Below are 24,715 nucleotides of genomic sequence, written 5' to 3'. Positions count from 1 at the left end.
TATCTTTGTCAACATCGCAGATACCTCAAATTTAGTTTGCATCCAGCAGATACAATTTGTTTTACCCACAATGCACAGCTATGCTAGCGGCTCTGTAGCACAGCACAGAGGCTGCGAGCGGAAAAAACAACAACAACAGGCTACTTTGCGAAGGCAGCTGCATGGATAGCGACAACAACAAAAGCAACAACGACGACCAGGATTTCACATGCAGTGATATTTCCTCAAACCAAAATGCTCCTTAGCCTTAGAATGTGAGTACTCTGGGATCTTAAGTGTTTTCCACCACCCGAAGTGACATTAACCCGCTCCTTTAAGTGAAAACTGGTTGAAAGCTAGCGGGCTAGCACGCTAGCTTCCTGCATCTCTCTATGTTTGAGCGTCTTCCGGCAGCAGTGGCGGCAGCAGCAGTGCCATGAACAGTGGACTCCCACCTTCAGCTGCTCCGCTCGGGGGTGCCGGGATACCCAATGTCAAGGTGAAGTTTTGTCGATATTACGCAAAAGACAAAACCTGCTTTTATGGAGATGAGTGTCAGTTCTTGCATGAGGATCCGTCCTTGGCGAGTTTGCCGCTGCACGGCGGCGGCGGCGGCGGCAGCCCTGTCCCGTTGTCCATGGCCGGGGGTGGTGGGACGCCAGTGGGGTATTCCCTTGGCGGCTCCGCGGCGGGCTGCCCGGGCGGTGGGGGCACCGGCGTGCCCAAGAAGAGTGAAACATTGGGGCCTGCGAGTACGTCTCTGGAGGGGCAGCTGTTAACCAGTGAGTACAAATGACTGTAAACCAAGGCCTCGTGCGGGGTGACTGACTGTGACTTTACTTTCGGGCCTCACGGAGCTTTGTTAAAATTTAGCCCGAGGATTCACTGAGGCCTCTCAGCGCCAAAACAACGTGGTTTACTTTTACTTGCCAGACATTAGCAAAACAGCCCAGCGTGCAACTAGCATAAATCGCGCTTTTTAACTATCGTCTCACAAGTTTTGACTACACGTTGTGTTACCAGTATCTTAAAAACACAAAACATGAGCCATGCTGCTGTAGCCGAGGAGGCCTGTTGTGTTGTGTGACAGCTGTGAGTGGGCAGAAATCCGCGTCCCACTAACGTTAGCTCCTGCAGCTAATAGCCAGCTAGCGTTAGCTAAACTATGTTTAAACTGACCACTTTAACTTATTCTACCTGTTTGGGTTTCTCCTCCAAAAAAGGAGAAATGAGTGTTTTTATCAGCACTTTGCATTTTCTTCTTCACTTAACTTAAAGTGAAGTTTAGTGTTGTTCTCCAAGTTGAGTCTTTTCTAACACTAGCCTACCTACGCTAACGGTTTAGTAGGCATTGTTTTTGTGTGTTGTGTTTTTGTGTTTAAGTAGCATGCACTTTGCAGTCGTGCATTAAAAGCTGCCCTGGAAGTATTACTAAAAAAGTTAGCTGGTGGTAGCTATCACCTTGGGTCAAGCTTCAGCTGCGGCTCACTGTTTACATGCTTTCAAACTGTGATTGGCTGAAGACGCGCTCAGTTGTGCACACATTAGCATGAGTGCATTACATTTTGGACTGTGTAAGCAATTATCTCTAACTGATATGGTCTGGTTGCAGTCCTAATCTGCAAAACTCTGCTTTTATTGTCATCTACAGTCCCAGGGATGGAAGGCGCAACCCTGAGCGATGCCAATCTTACCAACTCTTACTTCAGCAGCAGCTTTATTGGGGTCAATGGATTTGGAAGTCCAGCAGAGCCTAAATACTCAATGATGCAGGTACAAGAGGGACGCTGTAGGTCTGTCACAGTAAATGTACAGTTAAACGAACTGAAAATGAATATATGCGTGTTTTATTTTGCTATGTTAGGAATGCAATGCCTGTGAAATTCTGAGTTGATGGTATACCAGTTACATTTCTGTATTGAGTTTGTTGTTGTTGCCCTTTCTTTTTTACAGGGAAACATAAAAACAGCTTCACAATAAACCAAAGTCTTCAAGTTCTCCATCACTCCAACTTTGAACATTTAGCTACTGTGAAATCGATGTGACACAATAGGTTAACGTCAGCCACTGCCATCATTAAGTTTCATCTTTTGCTGTTGGGAGTCATCGAGGCATTTACTGGCGGGTATATCGCTACATCCCCAGTCAGTGGTTTTCACATGTACGTGACTGGCAACATGGTTATGTTAGGGTTGAACCTTATTTATTTTCTTTCTTTCTTTTTTTTGTGCCGTATGCAATAACTTTACTAGTAGACAATGCCCTCAGGCATGCTTTTGAAAGTTCAGATGCTGCTAACGATCTAAACTCGACTCTGCAGGTGGACTGCGTTGCTTTTTGGCCAGTGTTTAATGTCATTGAGCTGCCTCTCCAGTGAGTCTCTCATCTTGTTTTTAGACCAGCACTGAATCCTTTGTCTTGGACTGTGGCTAGTGATGGTAGTCCTTGTTCAGCTCTCTGGGAGATCTGTTGTGAGCTTGAGGGCCACTCAAACCAGAACCTGGAGCCAGGTGAAGAGTTGGTTCATGTGCTCCTATTTCAAGCTGACAGAATGCTACAGAGAAAAACAAAGAGTGACGTGACCAGCCCAAAGCAGTGAAGTTGGACTATATCCAAAACCCTGGCCTCATGAAAGAGGCAGCTGAATTTGTAGATTAGTTATTAATTTGACACCAGCTACTTTGGAACTAAAACATTTATAGGTTTAATACAGCAACTGGCTACCAGCAGCTCCAACCTACCACCACAAAAAAAAAGTTTTAGGTCTTTGAAAGCATAATTGGAGACTAAGGCCCTGCAGTTAAATTATTTTATGGTACTTCGTTGTATTTTGATGAACATAATTGGACGGCGGGGTGCTTTTTGTAACACATCTCCTCTGGATGCTGCTCTCCTTAGCGAATGACTACCAGCAGCAGCTCTCCCAGTCTTCTCAACGATGGTGCCAAGAACTTCAGCCACAGCACTCATGGTAAGCTGTATTCAGATATCTTTGGGGCACTAGCTGACACTCATCCACTGAAGTTTGGAAGGGGCCCTTAACACTTTGTGCTTTGCAGATCCAGTGAACTCCCCGACGTCCTCACTGTTCAGTGATTTTGGTGCTCTTAGCATTTCCCAAAGGAGAAAGGTGAGTGTACAAACATCGGGTCATAGCATTAAAGTTCTTTAAGGGTTCAGTATTACATTTTTATATAAGGAAGTACTTGAAGCCTGACAAATATGAGTTAATTTGCCTCCAACAAGACTGATAGACGACTTTTAATTTTTCCATTGTTTTCATTTGTGTTGGCAGGCTCCTAACCCGGCAGCGAGTGAATTCATCCCTAAGGGAGCTCCACGTTTGGCCAATATGGCTCAGTCCACTGTCCAGGCCTTCCCCTCACCTCTCTTTGCACATCCTGGTCTCAGCAGCTCCACAGCTGCTGCCCTGGCTCCAGGTGTGGGTTTTTTGAGAACTACCCTCTACCCAAACACTTTCTGTTGGGCTCAATTTTGTTTTTCATCTTTAGAAATTGTATTACTTGAGTTCGTGAGGGATTTCCCTCATATATTACTGTGAAATTAAATCTTTTCCTAAGAAACATTTCTCACGTTCTGTCTCCTTTTTCAGGAATGTCGTTGTCTGCGGGATCTTCTCCTCTTCACTCCCCTAAAATTACACCACACACCTCACCTGCTCCCCGTCGACGCAGTCACACCCCAAACCCTGCCAATTACATGGTGCCCACCACCGCGTCTGACCAGGGTGCACACATTATCCAGAAAGAGACTGTAGGGGGGACGACCTACTTTTACACGGACAACACCCCGGCACCAATGGCTGGGATGGTACGGATACACTCTGCATTCAGTCACTTTAAACACAACAAAATGAATATCACTTAAATCAGTCTGCATTTTTAAGTTTTGATATAAATGTGAGTCTTATTTAATAGGCTGCATTGAGATGTAAATTCATGGCCTAATAGGGACTGTAATTTGTTTGTTTTTTTTGTTTTTTATGACATCACAAGAGTTTCATTCTCTCGCATTCATTTACATAGCTGCCTGAAAACAATATTTGTATGATCAGGCTGGTTTCCATTTCTCAATAAATAGGAAGCTGTATTTTCTTTTTTCTGGTTATTGCAGGTGTTTCCTACTTACCATATCTATCCCCCCACGGCGCCACATGTGGCTTACATGCAGCCGAAAGCCAATGCCCCGTCCTTCTTCATGGCTGATGAGCTTCGACAGGTATTGTCCTTGTTGACCAAACATTCCCCTTCTCTTCTCTGGAGCTTCATAACTGATGTCTTGTCCACTTGTTTCTTCTTCAGGAGTTGATAAACAGACATCTAATAACCATGGCCCAAATTGACCACTCAGAAAATCCAGGTAGAGCATCTACATTGTTGACATTATAAGGGATGCTTGTGACAACTGACCTTAAACATGCGCTTATAAAACTAAATGGCTGTTTCAGTTTCTATTTTCTATATTTACATGTAAACAAACTAGCACTAGTGCTCATTGCAAGTCTGATGTAGAGTTATTCTGTCCTGTTAGTGCGCAATATGTTGGTTGTGGGCTCTGTGGGTATGTGTTTAGTGTGTGTCAGTAGCTAAGATTGCAACTACCACAAACACAGCACGTCAGCAGTGCTGTGGAGCAACAGACAGCTTTTCAGTGTCTCCCTTAAGGCACGTGTTGCAAAGTCTGGCTCAGATTCAGTTTTAAAATAAATCGGGCTAGTGAGCAGTCAGTTTTTTGTTAATAGTTAACTCACTAGAGATGATGCCACACACGTTGCTTTTGATCACAAATCCTTGAGCTTTTGTAATAGAGTGAATGTCCGTTTCAGGCTCAGTCTTGTTTTACTTTTGGTTTCACGCTCCTACTTCACCTTCTTCAGGGACTTTTTTTAAAAATTCTGCTGTGTCTGGTTTTCACAATTATTCGAGATAGTTTACCGTCTGGGGAAAAGCTCTTGGTCACTAACAGGGAAAACAAGATTTCTGATTGTTTCGCAAACAAGCTTTTTGTACCTCTGGAATACGAACTTTACAGTAAATTAAACCAAAAATCTTGTTTGTTGCCACTAGGGTTGGGCGATTGGACGAATATATCGACTACAGGTTGAGCCCATCGGCGATCGTTTTAACGAGGGCGATTTATTTATCTATTTGCCCATGAACAAGTTTTCTAATAAGGATGGAGCTAATAGAAGCAGCCAACAGAAAAAATAATAATAGCGCTGTTTTAACAGCACCCTCTTTCATCTGCAAGCAAATGCACCCTCCTCAGAGTGCGCCCAAATGCACCCTCCTCAGAGTGCGCCCAAATGCACCCTCCTCAGAGTGCGCCCAAATGCACCCTCCTCAGAGTGCGCCCAAATGCACCCTCCTCAGAGTGCGCCCAAATGCACCCTCCTCAGAGTGCACCTAAATGCTTGTTGATGGAGCTGCAGAAGCTGGTGATAGCCTAGCATACTCATCCAGATGGTGGACACGTACATGCTCATGTAAGTTAGTCGTGTATGAGTACTTTGCTCGCACTATACGACTGCACAAGCGGCACACCACTTTGGTTACATCCTTAGGTTTACCTCTCTCATCCCAAACTGGCGACTTTATATATATTTTTTGTGCTGTCAGCGTTAATGTGCGGTCATCACGACTAACGGGATTAACAATTAACCCATCTGGAGCGCAGACTGAGTCAAAATCCCTGAAATGTCTCTGTCAACGCATTTTGGGCAGTTTGTCCAAAGTTTGTTCATTCTGCGCTCAACCCATCTGGAGCGCGTTAAAAATTTTAAACGCGTTAATCGTGATGATTGAATTAACACTGCGTTAACGCTGACAGCCCTAATCTTTTTTGGAAATTAGTTTGTCCATCTTTGGACTTCTATGTTGTAAACGCACAAATCAGTCTGTGCATGATTATATTGCTCCGCCTATCAAAAAGTGACTATATCGCCCATTGTCGGTTATTGGACTAAGGATTGTCGGTTGGAAAATTTTTACATATCGCTCAACCCTAGTTGCCACTTACATTTTAAATCTTTACTTTTGGTGCAGTATGTGGTGTTTTTTCTCTCTAAAAATGCCTGTTTTTGGTAGATGTACCATCTGAGGTGGACAGCTATCACAGCCTGTTTCCCCTCGAGCCCCTTCCCCCACCAAACCGCATGCAGAAGACCAGCAACTTCAGCTACATCACCTCGTGCTACAAGGCAGTGAATAGCAAAGATGACTTACCGTACTGCCTGAGGAGGATACATGGTAAGAAATGTGGTCATCATATGCATTTTTCTCAGATGCCACACACCATGTCAGATAATCTTAAGAGTTGATTCACCCTCCTGATAGCCCAGTTTAATAAGCGAAAGAAGCTGTTCCAGCATTTCTAATATTGTAATGTTGTATTGTAATGCCTGAGCCTGGTTCTCCTGGAGGTTTCTTCCTGTTAAAAGGGAGTTTTCCTTCCCACTGTCGCCAAAGTGCTTGCTCATAGGGGGTCATATGATTGTTGGGTTTTTTCTCTGTTTGTATTATTGTGGGGTCTACTTTACAATAGAAAGTGCCTTGAGGTAACTGTTGTTGTGATTTGGCGCTATATAAATAAAATTGAGTTGAATTTAATTAAATGCTTTTATAGGTGCACTGCAGCTCTAAACTTTCAATACATTACTTGGGGGGAGCTGTGACTCAGTCTGACAGAACAGATTTTTATCTCGTAAGCTCTGTAATGCAACGTTTACTTAATGTCCAGTTGAGTTCATGTTAGAACAGAACATTCAATACCTGAGTGAATCCAGAAAGCAGGTGTAGTTCCACCTTCATGCTCTTTCCAGGATCTGCTCCTCCCCAAATGAGTATTTCTGTAACAACAGCATATAACAGGTTTTCTAATGTTGTCTACTACATTTGGCCAATGTCCAGACCAGAGAGGTATACCCCACGAAAGTTTCAATACAGCTCTGTGTGTGAGTGTGACTGTGTGTGAGTGAGCAAGCTGGTTTGACAAAACCGAAAATCCCAGTCGGACAGTGGTTATCAGCCGTCTCTGTTAAGACGGCTTTCTTTGTCAGGCTCTGTTTTGTTTACATAAAAGGGAAGTTTCACATATCATCTGACGCTTCTTCACAAAATAATCCCTATGAGTACCGCCTACTCCAATAAGAAGCATGTAAGATCAATATGATGATGATAGAGACCATATCAGCATTAACAGTAGAAATCAACATTGCTGGAAATAAGATAAGAGATGAATGCTATAGAAAATAATGTTAATATTGGGATTTAACTCACAGAGCAATAATTAATTAATGAATTTGATCAAATTATTTTAATGCCAAGGACGTTCTGAAACTTTAAACTCCATAGATTTAAACATTAAATGTTACCTTCCCACAGCCTAATAAAGGAGTTGTGGAAATTGCTTTAGTTTTATAGCAGATAAAACTGAATATTCATTTTATTGATTTGCATTGTGTGTGTGTGTGTGTTTTATGAGCTGCAATCCCAATCTAACATAAAATGAATGTCTTATAAATAATTCATATTTTTAATATGCAAAGGTTTCCGCCTCGTTAACACAAAGTGCATGATGCTGGTGGACATGTGGAAGAAGGTTCAGCACTCAAACACTGTAACATTGAGAGAGGTCTTCACCACCAAGGCCTTTGGAGACCACTGTGAGTGTAATCAGCTATACATGACTTGTCGATTTAATGCTTGCCTGTATTTGAACAGAAATTTTATATAGCTACATGATTTTAGACTTGCATTTTTTCTGGTTACATAACTATATTTTATACTAAATTGGCTCATATTTGCCATGTGGTAATTTCCTTGTTACTACAGCTTTAGATTTTAACTCTGAATGTGAATATCTGACACTAAAGCTATGTGACAAATAAATTGTTGTTGACCATTAGCTGGAGTCGAAGTATCCAGTTAGCTAATAGATGCAATTTTTTAAAATCCGTTTTACATTTTCATGATGACAAAGAAAGCATTTTGGGGAGTTTTTTTTTTTTTTTTTTTTTCAGCCCTAATGCTTTCTCACGCTTTTGTCTTCTTCCCCAGCTTTGGTGTTCTCGTATGATTTCCATGCAGGTGCAGAAACCATGTTCAGCAGACACTTTAATGACCCAGCAGCAGACTCGTACTTCACCAAAAGGAAATGGGGTATGCTGACTGTCCCTCCCTTCCTCGTCCTTTGCTACGAATAGGCCTAGCATCACCTCACACGCCTTTCTGCACTCCCTCCCCTTCACACATTTCGACTCTGTTTACTTGTTTGATAATGAGGTCATCGGCCCAAGTCTATTTGAGTGCATGCTTTCATGATTGCATTGCATGCAGTTGTGCTCATGCCATGCTTATAGGTATGTAGGTAGATGGGTTAGATTGCGCAAACAAATAATACATGATGTTTTTAAGAAATTCAAAGTGTCTAAAAATATGTTTTGGAGAGGGGTTTTTTGTGTTTTTTGAAGTCTTGTTTGGTAGCCTAAGCTGACGGTTGGCAAGCATGGGTCTTTGTGATAGACACACGGGGACTTGGAGGAAACTGTGGCTGAAACTGATCCTAAGGCAGGTGCTGTTAAATAGCCTGTATACAGGAATGACAGACAGAGGAAGCAGAGGCATTCAGACCTTGGTCTTTGTGTCAGCCATTCCAAACACTGATAAGAAACCACAACAAATGAGATGTATATACAAGCACGTGTGTATATAACAAGTGTCTCTCAGATGCCTTTGCACACGGGTACATGATGAATATACACCTAAATACCAGATAACGTAATCTGAAGCCATTTCATTCTGGAATTGTCTTTAGTGAAACAAACAGGTTCCTTATTCTCACATGTTGCATTGTGGTTTGATTGTGTTGTACACACCCTAACACTCTACTGCCTGACCCAATGCGAGTGGTTCACATTGGTTATAAAACTTGCAGGGGGATTACGAGAAAGAAGTGAGTACTGCCCCAATAATAAACATGATTTCTGGAAACGGTAAGCAGTCTTGCCTTATGAGACGCTTGTTCAAACTGACTGAAACGAGTATTTTGATGAGTAAGAATAAGAATTTCATTAGCGGTTCTCAGAGATGTAGTGAACTCGTCAGTTTTACGTGAAGTAGGCTTCCACAGTTAATCACATTTTAATCTCGGTCACAACTTTGGCTTCCCACAATTAAATGACCATAATTGACTGATATTAAAATTGCGTGCTACATCAATAGAACGCAAAGTAAGAGCAAATCCAAGTGCTCCTTAATCGTCTCCCATGACCCTACCAGCATGTGCTAGTCACAGCTGTTCCCTGCATCCGGTTGCTTGAAGTTTCCGGGATGCAGTCTGGCCCAGGAAAACTTTGTTAAAAGATCAATATAAGATGAAACAGGCCGTTTAAAAACAAAAATCAAATGTCAGGACTGGAAATACTTTGGCTTCAGTGATTTTTAAACAAGAATAAATCCTATGCAAAGCGTACTGAGTTGTCTGCACCACAAAGCAACACAGCTAACTTACTCGGCTGTCTGAAAATAAACTGCTGACTAAATGCATGAAGGCTGAAAAGAAGCCTGTACAGCGCATCAGGGTTTCCATCAGCTCACAAAACCACACTGAAATCTCCAATGCCAGTAACATTTAATGTGTGTCCACCAAACACGTACATAATGAAGGCTTCAGAAAAGTTGTGGATGACTTTATCCTCCTGCGCAATTCTTCCAAATTGGTAAAACCTGCACACAATGCAAAACCTCACAGGGATCTCACAGCTGTTGAGTGCTTTGCAACTAGTTTAATGTACATCTGTTGGACAGCTGCAAGGAATGGAATGAATTCCTTTATATTTTGTTTTTAGAAAATGCAATTAAGTCACTTCTTAACTGCAAACAAAGCTGCAATTAACAGGAATGCAGCATAATGTAAAAGTGATTTAATTTTGTGTTTTGGTACCGTTCTTTTAATCTATATTTGCCTTCTAAGAGACGCACTGAATTTAGATGCATGAGAAAGAATTGAATTTGAATTTTGCTGGAGATTTACACATTACCCGGAATGTCGCACAGCATGGATGCAAAAGCAGTGTAATCTCAGTATTGGTCTGAACAATACTCGTATATTGTATAGTGTTATATTTCTTTAACTGTATGTCTGGATTTTTTTGCTTCAAAGATACAGTAAACGATATGTCATTGAGCTTCTTGATTTTATCAGGAATTTTTAGTTGTTTTCTGAGTCTGCACTGTTGCTGAGAAAACTATCAGCTTGTTAATCCTCAGACTGAAGTTCATGCGTTTTTACTCATATCAGACCTCTAAGAAACAGCTTGTCATGAAGATAAGGTTACTGAGGAAGTAGTCTGAGGTTTAGTTCATAAGTAATGTAAAACCTCACACCACTTTTGTGCAATAAGACTTTTTTCTCATGTGCAGGACAACATGAACCCCCTCCACCACGGCAGCACGCGGGTCTGCTCCCAGAATCCCTCATCTGGGCATACATCGTCCAGCTCAGCTCAGCCCTGCGCACCATCCACACGGCGGGCCTGGCTTGCCGTGTGATGGACCCCAGCAAAATTCTCATCACTGGCAAGACCAGGTATACACGCTATTCAAGTATCTAAGCACATATTTCATTGTTCAGTATGGATATAAGAATCATAGCCTGTCTCTTATAACCATAACCATAAATGTCCATGTATGAAAGAACATGAATTTATTGTTTCAGCTCAGAGATGAAACTATGACTTAAGTGTAAAAAAAAAAATCTATTAAAAGCAAAAGAATATTTTCATTCAGCACTTACGTTTTTCACAACAACGCTACTGTGCATGCACAACAAACGTGTACGTTGCCTAATGCGCTAATCTTTGTAGGTTACGGGTGAACTGTGTTGGGGTGTTTGATGTCTTAACATTTGACAACAGTCAGACCAATCATCTTGCCCTTATGCCACAGTACCAGGTACTTTATCAGCTTCATGTGAAATTATTTTATTTTAGTACTGTCGTTCTGTTTTACTTCAAAAGCTGAGGAAGTGTGGTTAAAGTTTATTTTTGTGTTGTTTTTGTAGCAAGCAGATCTCGTGTCACTGGGCAAGGTTGTGCTGGCTTTGGCATGCAACTCCCTGGCTGGCATACAAAGGGAGAACCTGCAGAAGGCCATGGAGCTGGTGTCTATCAACTACTCTTCAGACCTCAAGAACCTCATTCTGTAAGGGGGTGGTGGTGTGATGTTACCCAGTTTGGGGGGGGGGAGACTAAAATGCCTGCACTTAATACCTGTTTTGGGTTATCACTGGTATCTGTAGCTTGGAGGAATCTTCAGTTTACATCCCTGTTTTTTGGTGGTAGAGTGCCTAAGGTGATGGTCTGGTGCTTGTTATTACGATGACTAAATGGCAACCGGACCTAAATTAATAAAATGAAAAGTAAACAAGTCAGTTAACTAGGGCTGCCATGATTAGTCGACTAGTCACGATTACGTCGACTATCAAAATCGTCGACGACTAATTTAATAGTCGACGCGTCGTTTGAAGCTTTGTAAGATCCCAAAAGACGCAGGAATAAGTAGTAGGATTTAAGAGTGTAATAACGTACTGAAACAGAAGATAAGATAAGATAAAACTTTATTAATCCCTCGGGTGGGTTCCTCTGGGAAATTCGGTTCCAAATAAGCACAGCACCGACAGAAGTTATAGAGTTACAGAATATTATATATATATATATACACACACACACACACACACACACACACACACACACACACACACACACACACACACACACATATATATAAATACAAAGACATATATAGATAAAAATATACAAAGGGGATAAATAGAATAAATAGGAATAAAATAAAAATACAAGTGGATTGCACATTTCAAGTATGGAGTCTATTGCACCGTTGACTATTAACAAAAAGTATTGCACAAAGGTAATTGCACAGTGAGGTGAAGAGGCACTACAGCTTAGTTGTTCCCCCCTCCTTTGTCCTCCTGTTTCCCCTCCCTCTCCCCTCCAGAGAGGAGTTAAACAGTCTGATGGCGTGTGGGACAAAGGAGTTTTTAAGTCTGTTGGTTCTTGTCTTGGGGAGAAGCAACCTGTCACTGAACAGGCTCTTCTGGTTGTTTATGGCCGTGTGCAGAGGATGCCCAGCATTGTCCATAATGTCCAGCAGTTTCTTTAGTGTCCTTTTCTCTGCCACTGTCACCAGAGTGTCCAGCTTCATGCTGGACACTCACGTACAAGGCAGATGGCAGCACTGCATGTACAAGGATGCCAGCTGCCGTTAAACCCCGAAGAAGAAGATGCTGTGTCCCAGAATTCATAGCGCGGTCCAGCTCAGTTTCCAACAATGGCGGCAGCTAGTTAGTTTTAATATTTCTCTTATTACTCTTTTTGGGTCACAAAATAAACATTTAACATATTTTCAGGCGAGAATGTAGCTGTGTAAACCTCAAATATCTGCTCAGTTTATCAAGACACCACATATTTTCAAAAGCGCTCCGACGTTTTCGGAGACGTCTGTTACCCACTAGCTAGATAGCTAGCCGGGGTTTAACGCTCACTAGAGCCGTGAGAACACCGGACTCCCGGCAAATCGTTTTCAAACCCACCGCTGTCTTTCGCTACTCAGGTTAAACATGATATATAAGTCACTTAAATAACTTAAATATGTTATTGTTTGGCTTTTTTTCAGTATTTTATTTGTTCCTGAGTAAATCGTTTCAGCTGAGATTAAAGTTATAGCAAGGAGCAGACGCCTGAGTTTAAGCTTCACTGAAACGATCTGCAAATTTCATTAAAATGTAATAAACTGTCATCTTGTCTTTATTTTTAGTTAGCACATACCTTAAACACTTAGCTGTAAGCTAATGATAGTTATATAAGAGCAGATGCTGCTGGTGCAATAAGCTGTACGTTTTATGTCCAATGGATGCATGATCTGATTAGTCGACTAATCACAAAAATAATCGGTGACTAGTCGACTATCAAAATAATCGTTTGTGGCAGCCCTACAGTTAACATTGTCCACCTAATTTATCTGTATTAGTCTAGCTCGGTGTGAGAGTCCAAAGGCTGCTACATACTGCTGTTATTTCCTTTGTATGTTCCTTATTTTACTGCCTGTTACACATGTCGCGTGTCAGTGTAGCTGACAAACTCATGTGATGTGAAACAATATTAATGGACGTGGCGGTAAACGCATTGGTTTTACCGTAAGTGTAATAAAGGCTTCTGTACATGTATTGCAACAAACACAACCACATTGAGACTGACCAAAAAAGTGTTGTCAACTCATTCTGACCACAATCCGTGGTTTAACTTAAACTATTTCAAAAACACAAATAAAAGCTGTCCGTGGGGCAAGAATGGACTACTGAGCCTTTACTGTTAGCTTCCTCTATGTTATGTTAGCTCTACCACGAGCAATCAATGCACTTCTGCTGACAGGTATTGTAGCAATACCTGTCAGCAACGTTGGAGTCGTGTCAAACTTCTGTAGGATTAATTGTAATCGGAAATGATTAGAACATTACAAAAAAAATCTTGACCTAGGATTCAAATAGTCAGATTTTATGCATTTTCAAACATTTCTCAGTGTCTGTGTTAGTCCTATGCAGTATTTCTGTTATCTGAAAGACGTTTATCTTTATAAAAAAAGAAAAAAAGACGAGGTCTTCAGCACCTAAACATGCAATCATGCGATTCGTGTATTGAATAAGTAAGAAGAGCTGAGAAAAATATCTGCAGGGACTTTCAGTCAGTGTGACCTTTTTGTGGTGGTGTGAAGCTAAATAACCTTTGAAGTTTAACGGCCATTGACTTATCAGATCTGCGTCCTGTAAATGAAGTGAGAGTTGACCTCTTAATAGAACTGATGCTTTTATACTTCAGTAAATTGTGACATGCAATATACTCAGGCTACTGTCACAGGTGGCATAATAACATGTCAGCTGAGTTTTCACTTAATTTTGTCTGCATATAGATGAAATTAACCAAAACTTAGCATATAAGAGAAAGTTGGAATCTGATTGGTTAGTAGCGTTTGATCTTCTAATTGAAGCACTCACACTTGTGCTGTTTAAGGTTTTAGCAGTGTTTTATACCTTTTTGTGCACGGCTTGTGAACAAATAGTGAAGAAGAAAATAGCAGTGTGTAAAGAGACCGCCTTCTTGTGAGTGCAGCGGCGCCTGACCTGAACTCACACGAAGGTAAATTGTTGCTGTGTTTTGCAGGTATCTGCTGACCGAACAGTCTCGCCTGCGCAGCGTCAATGACATCATGCCGATGATTGGAGCCAGATTCTACACACAACTGGATGCATCGCAGATGAGGAATGACGTCATTGAGGAGGATCTGGCCAAGGTATGATGAAGGTTATGTTGAATACACAGAGAAGGTCTGAACAGAAAACGTGTCTGTAACATGATTCAGCCATATTGTTTACTCCATGTGCGGTGGATAAAAGAGGGCATTGCCTTGGTTAGCAAATAGGGAAGTTGTGTGTGTGTGCGCACAGGATGTTGTACAGTATATTGTGGACTTGTTGGAGCATCAATGTGTGAAACGCCCAACCCGACCCCATCTCAGTCTTTTTCTTTCGGTCAGGCCCCAGCTTCCTCTTCCGGCCTTGTCTCCGTGCTGACACGCTAAGTGAAGTAGCTTGTGGGGTTTTGTTTTTTTGTTTTTTTAAAAAACCTCCTTGCTGCAGACCCTATTTACTATCTATTCTGAGTAGGTGTTATCAAAACAGAGTTCTTTAAATTTGAGTGATGTCAGTAATGTTTCATGAGAACACAAATGGTTCTCAGTAGTATGAGTTTTTTAGTCCAAACTCAGCTAATGACAGTATGTAGATTTCCTGCCTATCTCGTCAAACGCTGCTGAATGCATGCCTGCGCGTATAAAAGTAGCAGTAGCCCCCTGCGTTTTCCTGGTCACTCTTATATTGTTTAAGAAAAGCTTTATTTGAAAGTTAAAAGTTTCATGTAAACCATTTTGAGTTTGTGGTTGCATCATTGTAACAGTGCTGCTGTGTTAAGTTACAGGTTGTTGTTGCTTCAGCCATGATGCTGCTTTTAAAGACACTCGTTAATCTTTAATTTAGATTCTAATTTGGTCATTTTGCCAAGAAGCACTCATTGTTTTGTTTTCTTGTGATGTAGATGTAGTAATACAAATACAGCTGGTATCTACCACTGGTACCCATGCTTGATATTTTTAGCCATCTGGAACACATCAGATTGAATGATTTTGAGGTAGACAAAGGAAATCTCATGTTTGGCTCTGCTTGCAGCTGTAACTGTTCATCAGATAGGGAGAGGGTTAACAAAATGAAACAGACACTGTTCAGTCAACTCCAGAGACCCCACTCCCTCCCCCCGCCCCCTTCCAAACAATGTATCCGTAGCAGTATGTTAACAGTAAACTGCATGTAATTTAAACACTATGGTTATTTGCTAACGATACAAAGAGGAGATTTGAAATGTTTTTCTCCTAAACTGTATGAACTGTGTGAATTAATTGCCAGCAGGATCTTTTAACAGAAGCTTGGACAGAGCCTTGTTTGCACCTCATTCTTTTAACAGGTCCCTGTAAGCTTTTCATTTGCCTCAACCTCATTCTTTCACAGTATTTCAGTTTTGTAATACCTCACAATCTCCTTTTGTAACTGTTACCCCTCAGTGGTAAAAGGATGGGTGAATTGCCGTCAACCCGCTGGGCGGGCGAGCGGTTTGGACAGCTAAGTTTATGAATCCGATAACTGGACAGCCAGTCAGCGCAGGAGCTTCAAATTCATACCATAGGTGCATCTACTTAAATTTCTTGGACATGTTTGAATCTCAAGCTCAGAGTAAGTTTTCTGAAAATCTTGTGACTGCGATAACTTGAGGTTATGCAATTTGACGTGCAATTTTGAACAGGTGCACAGGTGTGTCTACTAGAAGGCTGAGGGGGGTAGCACTGGTGGTTGTTTTTATTTTTTGTAAATTAACGCTTTTAAGTGCGACAGACCTGAACTGCAGTCAGCCCTGATTTAGGCTTCTGCAGTGAATGTCTGTAGAAGCTATGATGTAGCCAGCGTAAGTGGCTGGCATTTATGCTTGTGTAGCTGCTTTGTGTGTTAATTACCATGTGATTGTGTCCCGGTTGTTTACATGTGATGCCAGCCGATAGAAAGAAATACAGTTGCTGGGACGTTTGTTTGTTTGTTTATTTTTTTGTCCCTCTAGTTTTTCCTCTTCTTTGTTCATTCCCTCACATCCATTCTGATCCTTTGCTGACATTTGTGAGTTCTTATATTATTATTTTGATTACTATCCCTTCTACTGAGACAATGATTGTTATTCTCACTTACAAATTTAAAAGTTGTGGTGAAAAAGTAGCCAGAAATGCACAGGATGAATCAACGGTGGAGAAAAGGCCAATCACAATAGTTGCAGTCTCTTGTCAGGTTAAGGGATCTTGTTATTACAAGTTCTTTCATTTGCATGGTTTTCCGCTTTCCTTTTTAGTCAGTGTGGCCTGAGTGGTGTTGAGCCTCGATATTTGCATGTGTCTGCATTTGCTGAATTTTTAAAATTATTTATATACTAGACCAATCTCTGACAAAATCCCCAAATTCTTGTTTCTCAGCATCACAGTGAGAAAAACCACAGTTTTTCACAGACTATTGATGTTATTAACTAATTTTTTTTAAGCGCCATGAAACTATTCCGGTCTTTGTCCCCAACATCATCGAAACTTGTTGCTGGTATCAAATTCCAAAACAGCAAATATTTATTATGAATCAGTTCCTTAGTTTCGGCGTTTTGGATGCTCTCATTTTCATTTTTAAACTCTATATATAGTTCAAATAGATCATTGCATTCTGTTTTTATTTCCCTTTAGGTTTATTGGATCCTGAAAAAGTTTATTTTTTTGTTAGTGTTAGTAGTAGTTTTCTTCTGATTCAGTTAGTGGACACAGAAGCTAGTCTGGAAATACTGTTACAGAAAAATGAATCCTGAATACATTTTCAAATGAGCCGAAATGATTGGCCAGTTGATTTTCAGTAATTGTCACTTTGTCCAACAGTGAAGATACAGTTGACAGGGTGAGACAGAGAGGAAGAAGAGAAAGGAGAGGCAGGAATTAATTATATCTGCAAACATGAAGGTGAGCTGTAATTTGCTGCAGTGCAATAATCTGTCATGGAGTGAGCAACATCACGTTTTCAACAACTTTAGGTGCAGATTTAAAGTTACAGTACGCGTTGGTGAAGAGTGTCTAACATTCTTGGGCTTGGACACGATGTGAGAGTGTAAACAAGCTGTTTTTCAGAGGAAAGGTGTGAATTTTGGGACACTCAAGCATTCACTGGCATACCATTAGCTCATAACCATCTGTTGTTGTTTAGCTGGCCTGTTGTCAGCTATCCAGAGATGAGAGGGTCCCACGTGTAATCTGCTGCCAATAAGTAACTGCGACAATATCTGGAATAAACAAGCATGTTTATGCCTGTTTTTGTTCATTTGTGCAGTTCAGGAGATAAGGGATGAGGTGGAAATGAGGGAGGATGTAACAAGAAGGAGATTATTAAAATATACATGTACAAGTGTTAAAAGAGCTGTTCGTGCGTGTGTGTTTTTTTTTTTTTTTTGGGGGGTGTTTAAAGCTATACTACATATATCGCCAGTCTCTAGCCACAGACAAACAGGGAAATAGCGACGTCTATCTTAGCCACTGTACTGTGAGACAGCATGGCAACTTCCACAAACTGGCAACTTCCACAAACTGGCACCTGCTCACATTTATTTTTAATGGATTATTTAAGTTAAAGATGTTTATGAGAATGCATCACGTAATTCCACCCTAATCGATGTATATTTATGAGTACATCATTCTTTTCTCTATTAAGTAACCTCAAATGAGTTATGTGGATTAGGTTAGGTGGTTTTGATGTGTAGGAGCCATGATGTAGGTGTAATATTGGTTTACTTCTGTCTTGCACGTCTTTGATTTCAGAGAATTGTTTTTTGGGTTCACTTTCAGTCAGAGGGAAGTATCTTGTAGACCCTGTGAGAGAAAACGGAGCTCAGCACCATGTATGGGCAGAAAGTCAACAGCAGCGGTTTCAGTTTTTGGAAGCATTCCTTGCAGGGGGGAACGTGATCTTTTGATTTGAAATTGGTGTTTTATAAGAGAAAATCCCACTGGAATATATGTTTGTTTATTTATTTATCTCCCTGCCCCACCCATCAAATTTAAACCCCCTCTCATTTGGCCCATATTCATTGCACTTAACATCTATACTCTGTTTTACAGCTGCAGGAATGAAAATACAATTTAAAGCAGCATTCACTGCATGTTGGTAATGAGTGGGGAATTTTACTGCCTGCTATCGCCTCTAGTGGCAGAGTATTTTTCTCCTCTGGTGTTGCTTTCAACATTGCTTCTTTCAACTGAAAGAAAAATGAAAATTTCTGGTGCAGACAAATAAAATTGGCCCCCCTGTTTTGTTTTGTTTTTTCTGCAGGAGGTGCAAAATGGCCGACTCTTTCGCCTGCTGGCCAAGCTGGGCACCATAAATGAACGTCCAGAGTAAGTACCACTTGTTGAACATTGCATCATAGTGTGTGATTTATTTCTGTTACAACTGCATAGTCTTGTGTTGTGCCAATCAGATTCCAAAAGGACCCAACGTGGTCAGAAACGGGCGACCGCTACCTGTTGAAGCTTTTCCGGGACCACCTGTTTCACCAGGTGACAGAAGCGGGGACGCCCTGGATTGACCTCAGCCACATCGTCTCCTGCCTCAACAAAGTCAGGGAGCTTTCTTTTTTTGGTCTCTTTTAATACTTTTGTTTTTAAATAAGCAGATATTTGATAAGTTGTGCACTTCATGGAACTATTTAATGTGTACAAGTTAGGCAAACATGCACAGCAGCCCAATTTTCTGTTAATGCTTTAATAGCATAGGCTAAAATCGCACATTAATGTGCCCAGTGACTGCAAATGGAAGTTAAAAAAAAAAAGATTAACCTGTTTTACAGTGTAGCGATTTTCCAAATTTCAGTTCCAAAACACTGAATTACACAGTATGTCGGTCCTAACCAGCACCATACATGTGTAGATCCTTTTTAACCACCAGCTTAACTTCCTTGTCAAGCTGTCACCGTTTTTCTTAACACTTTAGTTCCTCTTTTCACTTCATTAGCCTGAATCAAATTAAAGCTGTGACTTTTCGCAGTTACAGCCTTTTCATTTGAGTAAACTGTTGTATGAATAGCTGCCCTCACTGTTAAATTTGTGTCAGATAGTCTTATCCTGTTATCGGCGCACCCACATGTCCTTGTTACTTGCAAAAGCGATCCCAACTGATTGTCAAAACAGTTGCTTTTCTCATAAGAATGAATTGCTTTTGTATGCTAACTGTAGCAAAACAGAAAACAACACTTACAAAATATACTTTTTTAAAAAGTTCTGTTTCTTGTGTTCATTTAGCTGGACGCAGGCGTTCCTGAGAAGATCAGCCTGGTGTCTCGGGACGAGAAAAGTGTCCTGGTTGTGACCTACTCGGACCTGAAGCGCTGCTTTGACAGTACCTTCCAGGAGCTGCAGGCCGCTGCATCCGGCTCTCTGTAGCGCCGCTTTCAGGCCCGGCAGGGTGGAGTTGCCGGGACCTGGAGCACATTTTTGCACTACAGTGGAGGACCAGGCTCAAAGAGATGACATCAGCATGGCAAAGGCAGCGGGGCAGGGCTTCGTGAACCTCAGTCACATACACTGACCCTGTCCACCAGGAAGGCTTTTCTAAAGTGTAACTTTTCTTTTTTAGTTTTCTTAAACCCCACAGCTGAAAGTTTAAAAACAAAAGGAGGAAAACAAAAGTTTAAGGACAAACATGGAAGCTGTGACGAACACATATGATGACATTTTTTTAAGATTTGGGGAACAAAGTGAGACACAAAACGTGACGTTTTGAACTTTTCCTGCTTTTATTGTTTGTTTCTACAGCTGGGGTTTATTTTTCTGAGGAGGATGCACTAAGATTTTAATTTTTTTGTTAATTTTTGTTATTTTTATGAATATGTGTGAGTGGCCTACAGGGTGAACAGAGAGCTAAAATCACACATGGACATAAATTACCAGAGCAGACTCGGAATTGAAACAAAAACAAAAAAAAAGAAATCTAGCTTTCTACTGACTGCATCTTTCTTCCGGTTGGAGACCACACCCCTTCATTCTGAAGCACTTGGAGACGGGAGACACCACTCAAGGCTTTCATTGGAGTTGGACAGCTAACTAGCTTTAGCCTTGGTTGATGGTTCCCCTTTGACAAAAGGAAATAAAACCACTTGGGTAGGGCGGGAAGGGTTTGTAAAACTGGAAAACAAATAAGGTTTTCAGACATTTTGGTTCAGGAGATTATGGAATTTGGGTTCATTTGCAGTGGGGTGGCATGGAATGGGATTTGGGATTGGGTGGGTGGAGACTTGTGGTGTCTATGGGCACTCAGGAAGAGGTGTCTTCTCCTGGGGTAGTGTGAGATGGGGGTGGGGCGGGGTGGGGTGGGGATGCGTGGTTTCTGTTGGCACTGAGGAAGGGGTGTCTTCTCCTGTTGCCGTCTACCAAGTGTTTGTTTCATATGCAGCAACCACCTTTGGTCAATGGACACGGTCGTGGCATCTACCGCTCAAGGAAGGGTCATTTTGGCTGTGCTACCCAACACTTGGGTGTAGCCCATGGGTGGGGCTTCTGTTGAGGTGGAGCCATAGCTGCCTCTTTGTGGAATGTCCTTATTTGGTCCCACACCTATCTTCTCACCCCTAATGTCCCTTATATATGTCTCTTTCTTACTGTTCCCTCTTTTTCCTTCCCTTTTATCCCAAACTTCACCTCCCCTCAGGGGGTCTGGGCCCCTCTACTTTTGAGAAAAAGCAATGCTTTTGTGACTTTTTCCCAGCTGTTTTTTTTCTTTGCTCAGTTGTTGTGCAGGAATGCATGATGGGAAATTGGGAGGGCTGTCAAGTTTTCTTTTTTTGCTTTTTTTTTAATTCTGTGGACCAATTCCAGCAGGGGTTTAGGTAAATGGGAAGGGGATGGAGGGCGAAGGAGGATACAAACAGGGCACCACCTGTAATTTGTTTTATTTGCGTGTTTATTTTTTAAGATCATGAAATACAAACGTGCTGGAGACACAGCAGCAGCGCTGGCTGCTGCACTCACTTGGATGACTTGGCTTTCTCTCAGGATGACGAACAGCTGGATGGGCCCAATGATTGAATGTGTCTGGCTGTCATTGGCTGCCCCTTGTCCAGTCATATAGATGAGCTACAGTGGAGCGGGCGGGACGTCTTCAGATGGCGGTTTTAGGAAGTTAATGTAAGTTTAAGACATTGTGGGGGGGATTTCATGTTGCCCTGAAGCACAGATCTACTTTTGGTTCATTTAACATTCAGACATTGTTCATTTACCTTCAATTACCCAGAAAATAACAAGCTAAGTTCTGCCAAGCTACAATTGCTGATTCGTCCGATTCAGATTTTTCATAGAAACATTTAAATGTTACAAACACGAGACTTTAAAGTGACAAAGACTCTAACACACAGTCGACACAGTTGAATCATGATGATAGAGGTCAAAATCAAGTAAACTGTCCCAGATGCAGTCGACTTTTACGTGAGCTTTTCAATGCGGTCTGTTCTTGGGGGCAACGACAAACCTTCAGGGTGCTGGCTGTGTTAGATCATGTACTACTTCCTCTGTTTTAGTAAATGAGAAAAAAAATGAACCGACAAAACTTATCTGGTGAATGTGGTGCTTTAGGAAACCCTTTGAAACAAACTTGCACACATTTTGAAAAACACACACGCCCCTCCTGACTCGGCCTGTGTAACGTCAGTGCTCATATCACTGTATTCCACATGATAACACACACTCCGGTTAATATTAGTGATGACCTTCTCCTCTTCCCCAACATCAACACACCTACAATCACCATCTTAGTATGTTTTAAGCCCCTCTTGTGTTCTTGTCTCAAATTTTTGCAATATTTGTGTGTACAGCAGTATTTTAATAAAGAATACCAAAACTGATTCTGATGTTGAGTCTTTTTTTGGGGGGGGCAGTTGGGCAGTTACAGAGACCATCATTTTTTAATATATAGGTAAAATATAACAGTCATACATAATAAAAACATGGATTTTACTGCATTATAAACACATTCCTCTTTGGTTTTCTTTGAAACTGCATGATGGGCTTTAACCTCACTTATTACTGGTTTAAGGCACTGCTGTAGCTTATCTGTTTGGGTGGGTGGCTTGTGCCGAAAGGCTGCTGAGACCTGAGTCTAAGCTTGCCCTGGACCATTTCTTGTGTGTCATTCCCTGCTTTCCTATGCCGACTTATCAAAATAAAGGCTGAAACTGCACAAATAAATAAAATAGAAAAAAGTCTAACTCACTCCTGTTTCAAGATAAAATTAAGATGCTTTTATTTTCACAGCAAGGTCATGTTAAAAACTCGCAGTGTGACACACAGGACTTCATCTGGGAATAAAACTGAGTCCATGAGCACACTGAATCTTTTCCAGTGGTATTCCACCAAAGTGAGATTTCAGAGTTTTTAGATAACCTTGCAGTGAAAATAAAGGCATTTTAATTTTATCTTCAAATGGCAGCGTCTTAGGCTTAAATGGAAACAAAACAATACAGGTATCCCTTCTAAAGAGCACCTCAAATAGAGGTGGGTTCAATGGAGGACGCACTCCTCAAAAAAAAAAGGGTGGTCTTTAATGTGTAACCTGCATTTGGATGTGATATAGAAAAAAAAGATACATTTATGTTGTCCAGAAAAGGCAAAAGCAGCTGTATACGGATTTGGGCTGTGATGAAGTAACAGAGCTGTCTGCCCACAACTAACCAACTAGTATTATAAAGAGGAATATACAAACAGGATCAACTAATCATAACTAAGCTAATCTTTGCACATTCAAAGGTTTTTGCAAATGGAAACAAACCCAGCATGAATGATTTTATGAATTAAAGAATACATTGAATTAAAATACACATACTCAGTTGACAGTTTATTAGATACACTTAAATCTTGGAGTCTAACACCGTGGCCTAGAAAAAAAATCACATTGAGTCTTGGAGAGCGTGGAGGATCTATCGTCCTCACACCAGTTTCATTGTCAGATATTTACCGTAAAATATGAAACGTGTTGAGGCGGCTGCTGTTGGGATTTGATGCTATATAAATAAAATTAAATAGATTTGTTTCGTCTGCGGTGGAGACTGTGAAAAAGTTAGCGGTCTAAAGACGCTTCCTATTAGAACAGCTTTGCATTATTCACTGTCGAAAAACAAAATCCTTGTTTATCTTTAGACTATGCCTTAATGCAACTCCAGTTTGTCACCTTTCTAAAATAACTAGTCTTAGGTACCAGCTTCCCTCTAACTGGTTGCCCTTGCAAACGGATGTTTTAAGCAGCAGTTGAAAATATAGACTTACTAACATGGTGACCTCATTCAATATTATGGCCATGCCGCTGTATTTTTATGGTAGGAATAAGGAAACTGATAGCAGGTTCCCTTTAATGAATGTAATTTTTTACCGAGGCTGTTGTGTTGGACCGCAAGATTTATAGCTACGTGTACCTATTAAAGTGGAAACTGAGTAAAATCTACACTCACAAATGGTCAAATTTAAGGTAGTAACATTTTGGTTGCATAACTAGAATAAATACAGGTACATACATTGCGTCTAGCTGTATAATTCAGTGAATAATAACTTTTTCCAGCATGTAGTGGTTGTGCAAGAGGAGCAGTTATTTTATACAGCAATGCTCCTCTTCACAAGGCTTCAGGCATGAGGTACCAGTACAATAAGCTCTGATAGTTACATACTAGTGAATACATTCTGCATAACTGCACGGGTATAAGTATTGTCAGGTAAGACTTAGCTGCTCGTAGAAGGGGTAATGTGATGGAAAAGCACTGAGATAATACTTGTGAGGACGCTTTGTTGTACAACAGCATGTGATTTTGCAAAAGTTTCTTAACCTCCTAAGACCTGAACTCTTACACGGCATGCATTTTTAATTTCTCTTTGATATTTGGGCATATTGGGGCCCAATGAATGTAAGAACAAAGAATTACCAGATTCTTTTTTTTAACCTTATTTTGTTTTTAAGAAAAATAAGAGCCACATAAGAGGATATTAGTTTAAGATTTTGATAGAACAGTAGCAGTACAATGTCCTTGTAAGTGGATATCAGGCCCTTGCAGAGCAAAATTGAGTATTTTGGTCTAAATAACCCAAAATGTGATGGCCACATATGTGGACGCCAGGTCCTAGGAGGTTAAACAAGTTTGGCTGAAGGAGGAAGATCCAAAATATCTGGGATATTTAGACGTGCAGATACTATAAAAAGTGAGTTGGGGTAAATTAAAAAGTGTAAGATGAGGTCTGGAGAAATTATAAAAAGCTGTATAAACCCTGTATGAAATTGTGAAAAATACACAAGCGTGGATGCTAAAGGGAGGGGTAGAGGAAGGCTGAGTTATAGTCTGGAGGAGGGGAGCCTCCCTCGTCAGACTCCCAGTCACATGGCAGGATCGAGGGGTCGTTTTCACGGAGACCTGCAATGTCACTGCACAGGAAGGGCACCTGGGTGTCTCGACACTTGGTGAAGGTGAAGAACCTAAACACACAGATTGAGATCAATTGCC

General features: G+C 41.1%; 2 protein-coding genes across 2 annotated transcripts in view; one reads left to right on the top strand and one right to left on the bottom strand.

The window, feature by feature from the left end:
- The first annotated feature begins 42 nt into the window (after positions 1–42).
- Positions 43–22,078, top strand: pan3 (poly(A) specific ribonuclease subunit PAN3). Its single transcript, XM_084939294.1, has 18 exons — positions 43–761; positions 1,631–1,752; positions 2,878–2,950; positions 3,039–3,109; positions 3,275–3,419; positions 3,593–3,810; positions 4,114–4,218; positions 4,302–4,359; positions 6,087–6,248; positions 7,547–7,663; positions 8,058–8,159; positions 10,422–10,587; positions 10,865–10,952; positions 11,062–11,201; positions 14,234–14,363; positions 18,517–18,581; positions 18,665–18,803; positions 19,485–22,078. The coding sequence occupies exons 1-18, from the start codon at positions 416–418 to the stop codon at positions 19,623–19,625; spliced, it is 2,388 nt and encodes a 795-aa protein (XP_084795420.1). The 5' UTR covers positions 43–415; the 3' UTR covers positions 19,626–22,078.
- Positions 22,079–23,054: 976 nt separating this feature from the next.
- flt1 (fms related receptor tyrosine kinase 1) overlaps positions 23,055–24,715 on the bottom strand; it is a 39,762-nt gene continuing 38,101 nt past the window's right edge. Inside the window, exon 30 of the mRNA XM_084939289.1 lies at positions 23,055–24,687. Coding sequence (XP_084795415.1) covers positions 24,519–24,687 — 169 coding nt within the window. The 3' untranslated portion in view covers positions 23,055–24,518. The remainder of the gene's footprint in view (positions 24,688–24,715) is intronic.

Source organism: Perissodus microlepis, chromosome 9 (genome assembly GCF_051167445.1).
Source record: "Perissodus microlepis isolate ML-2025 ecotype Zambia chromosome 9, ASM5116744v1, whole genome shotgun sequence".
Taxonomy (NCBI): domain Eukaryota; kingdom Metazoa; phylum Chordata; class Actinopteri; order Cichliformes; family Cichlidae; genus Perissodus; species Perissodus microlepis.
This window is presented reverse-complemented; position numbering and strand designations above follow the sequence as displayed.

Coding starts and splice junctions, on each gene's coding strand:
- pan3 (XM_084939294.1), top strand. CDS start 416: ATGAACAGTGGACTCCCACCTTCAGCTGCTCCGCTCGGGGGTGCCGGG. Junction 1,753..2,877: donor CTAAATACTCAATGATGCAG/GTACAAGAGGGA, acceptor TGCTCTCCTTAG/CGAATGACTACCAGCAGCAG. Junction 3,811..4,113: donor CGGCACCAATGGCTGGGATG/GTACGGATACAC, acceptor TGGTTATTGCAG/GTGTTTCCTACTTACCATAT.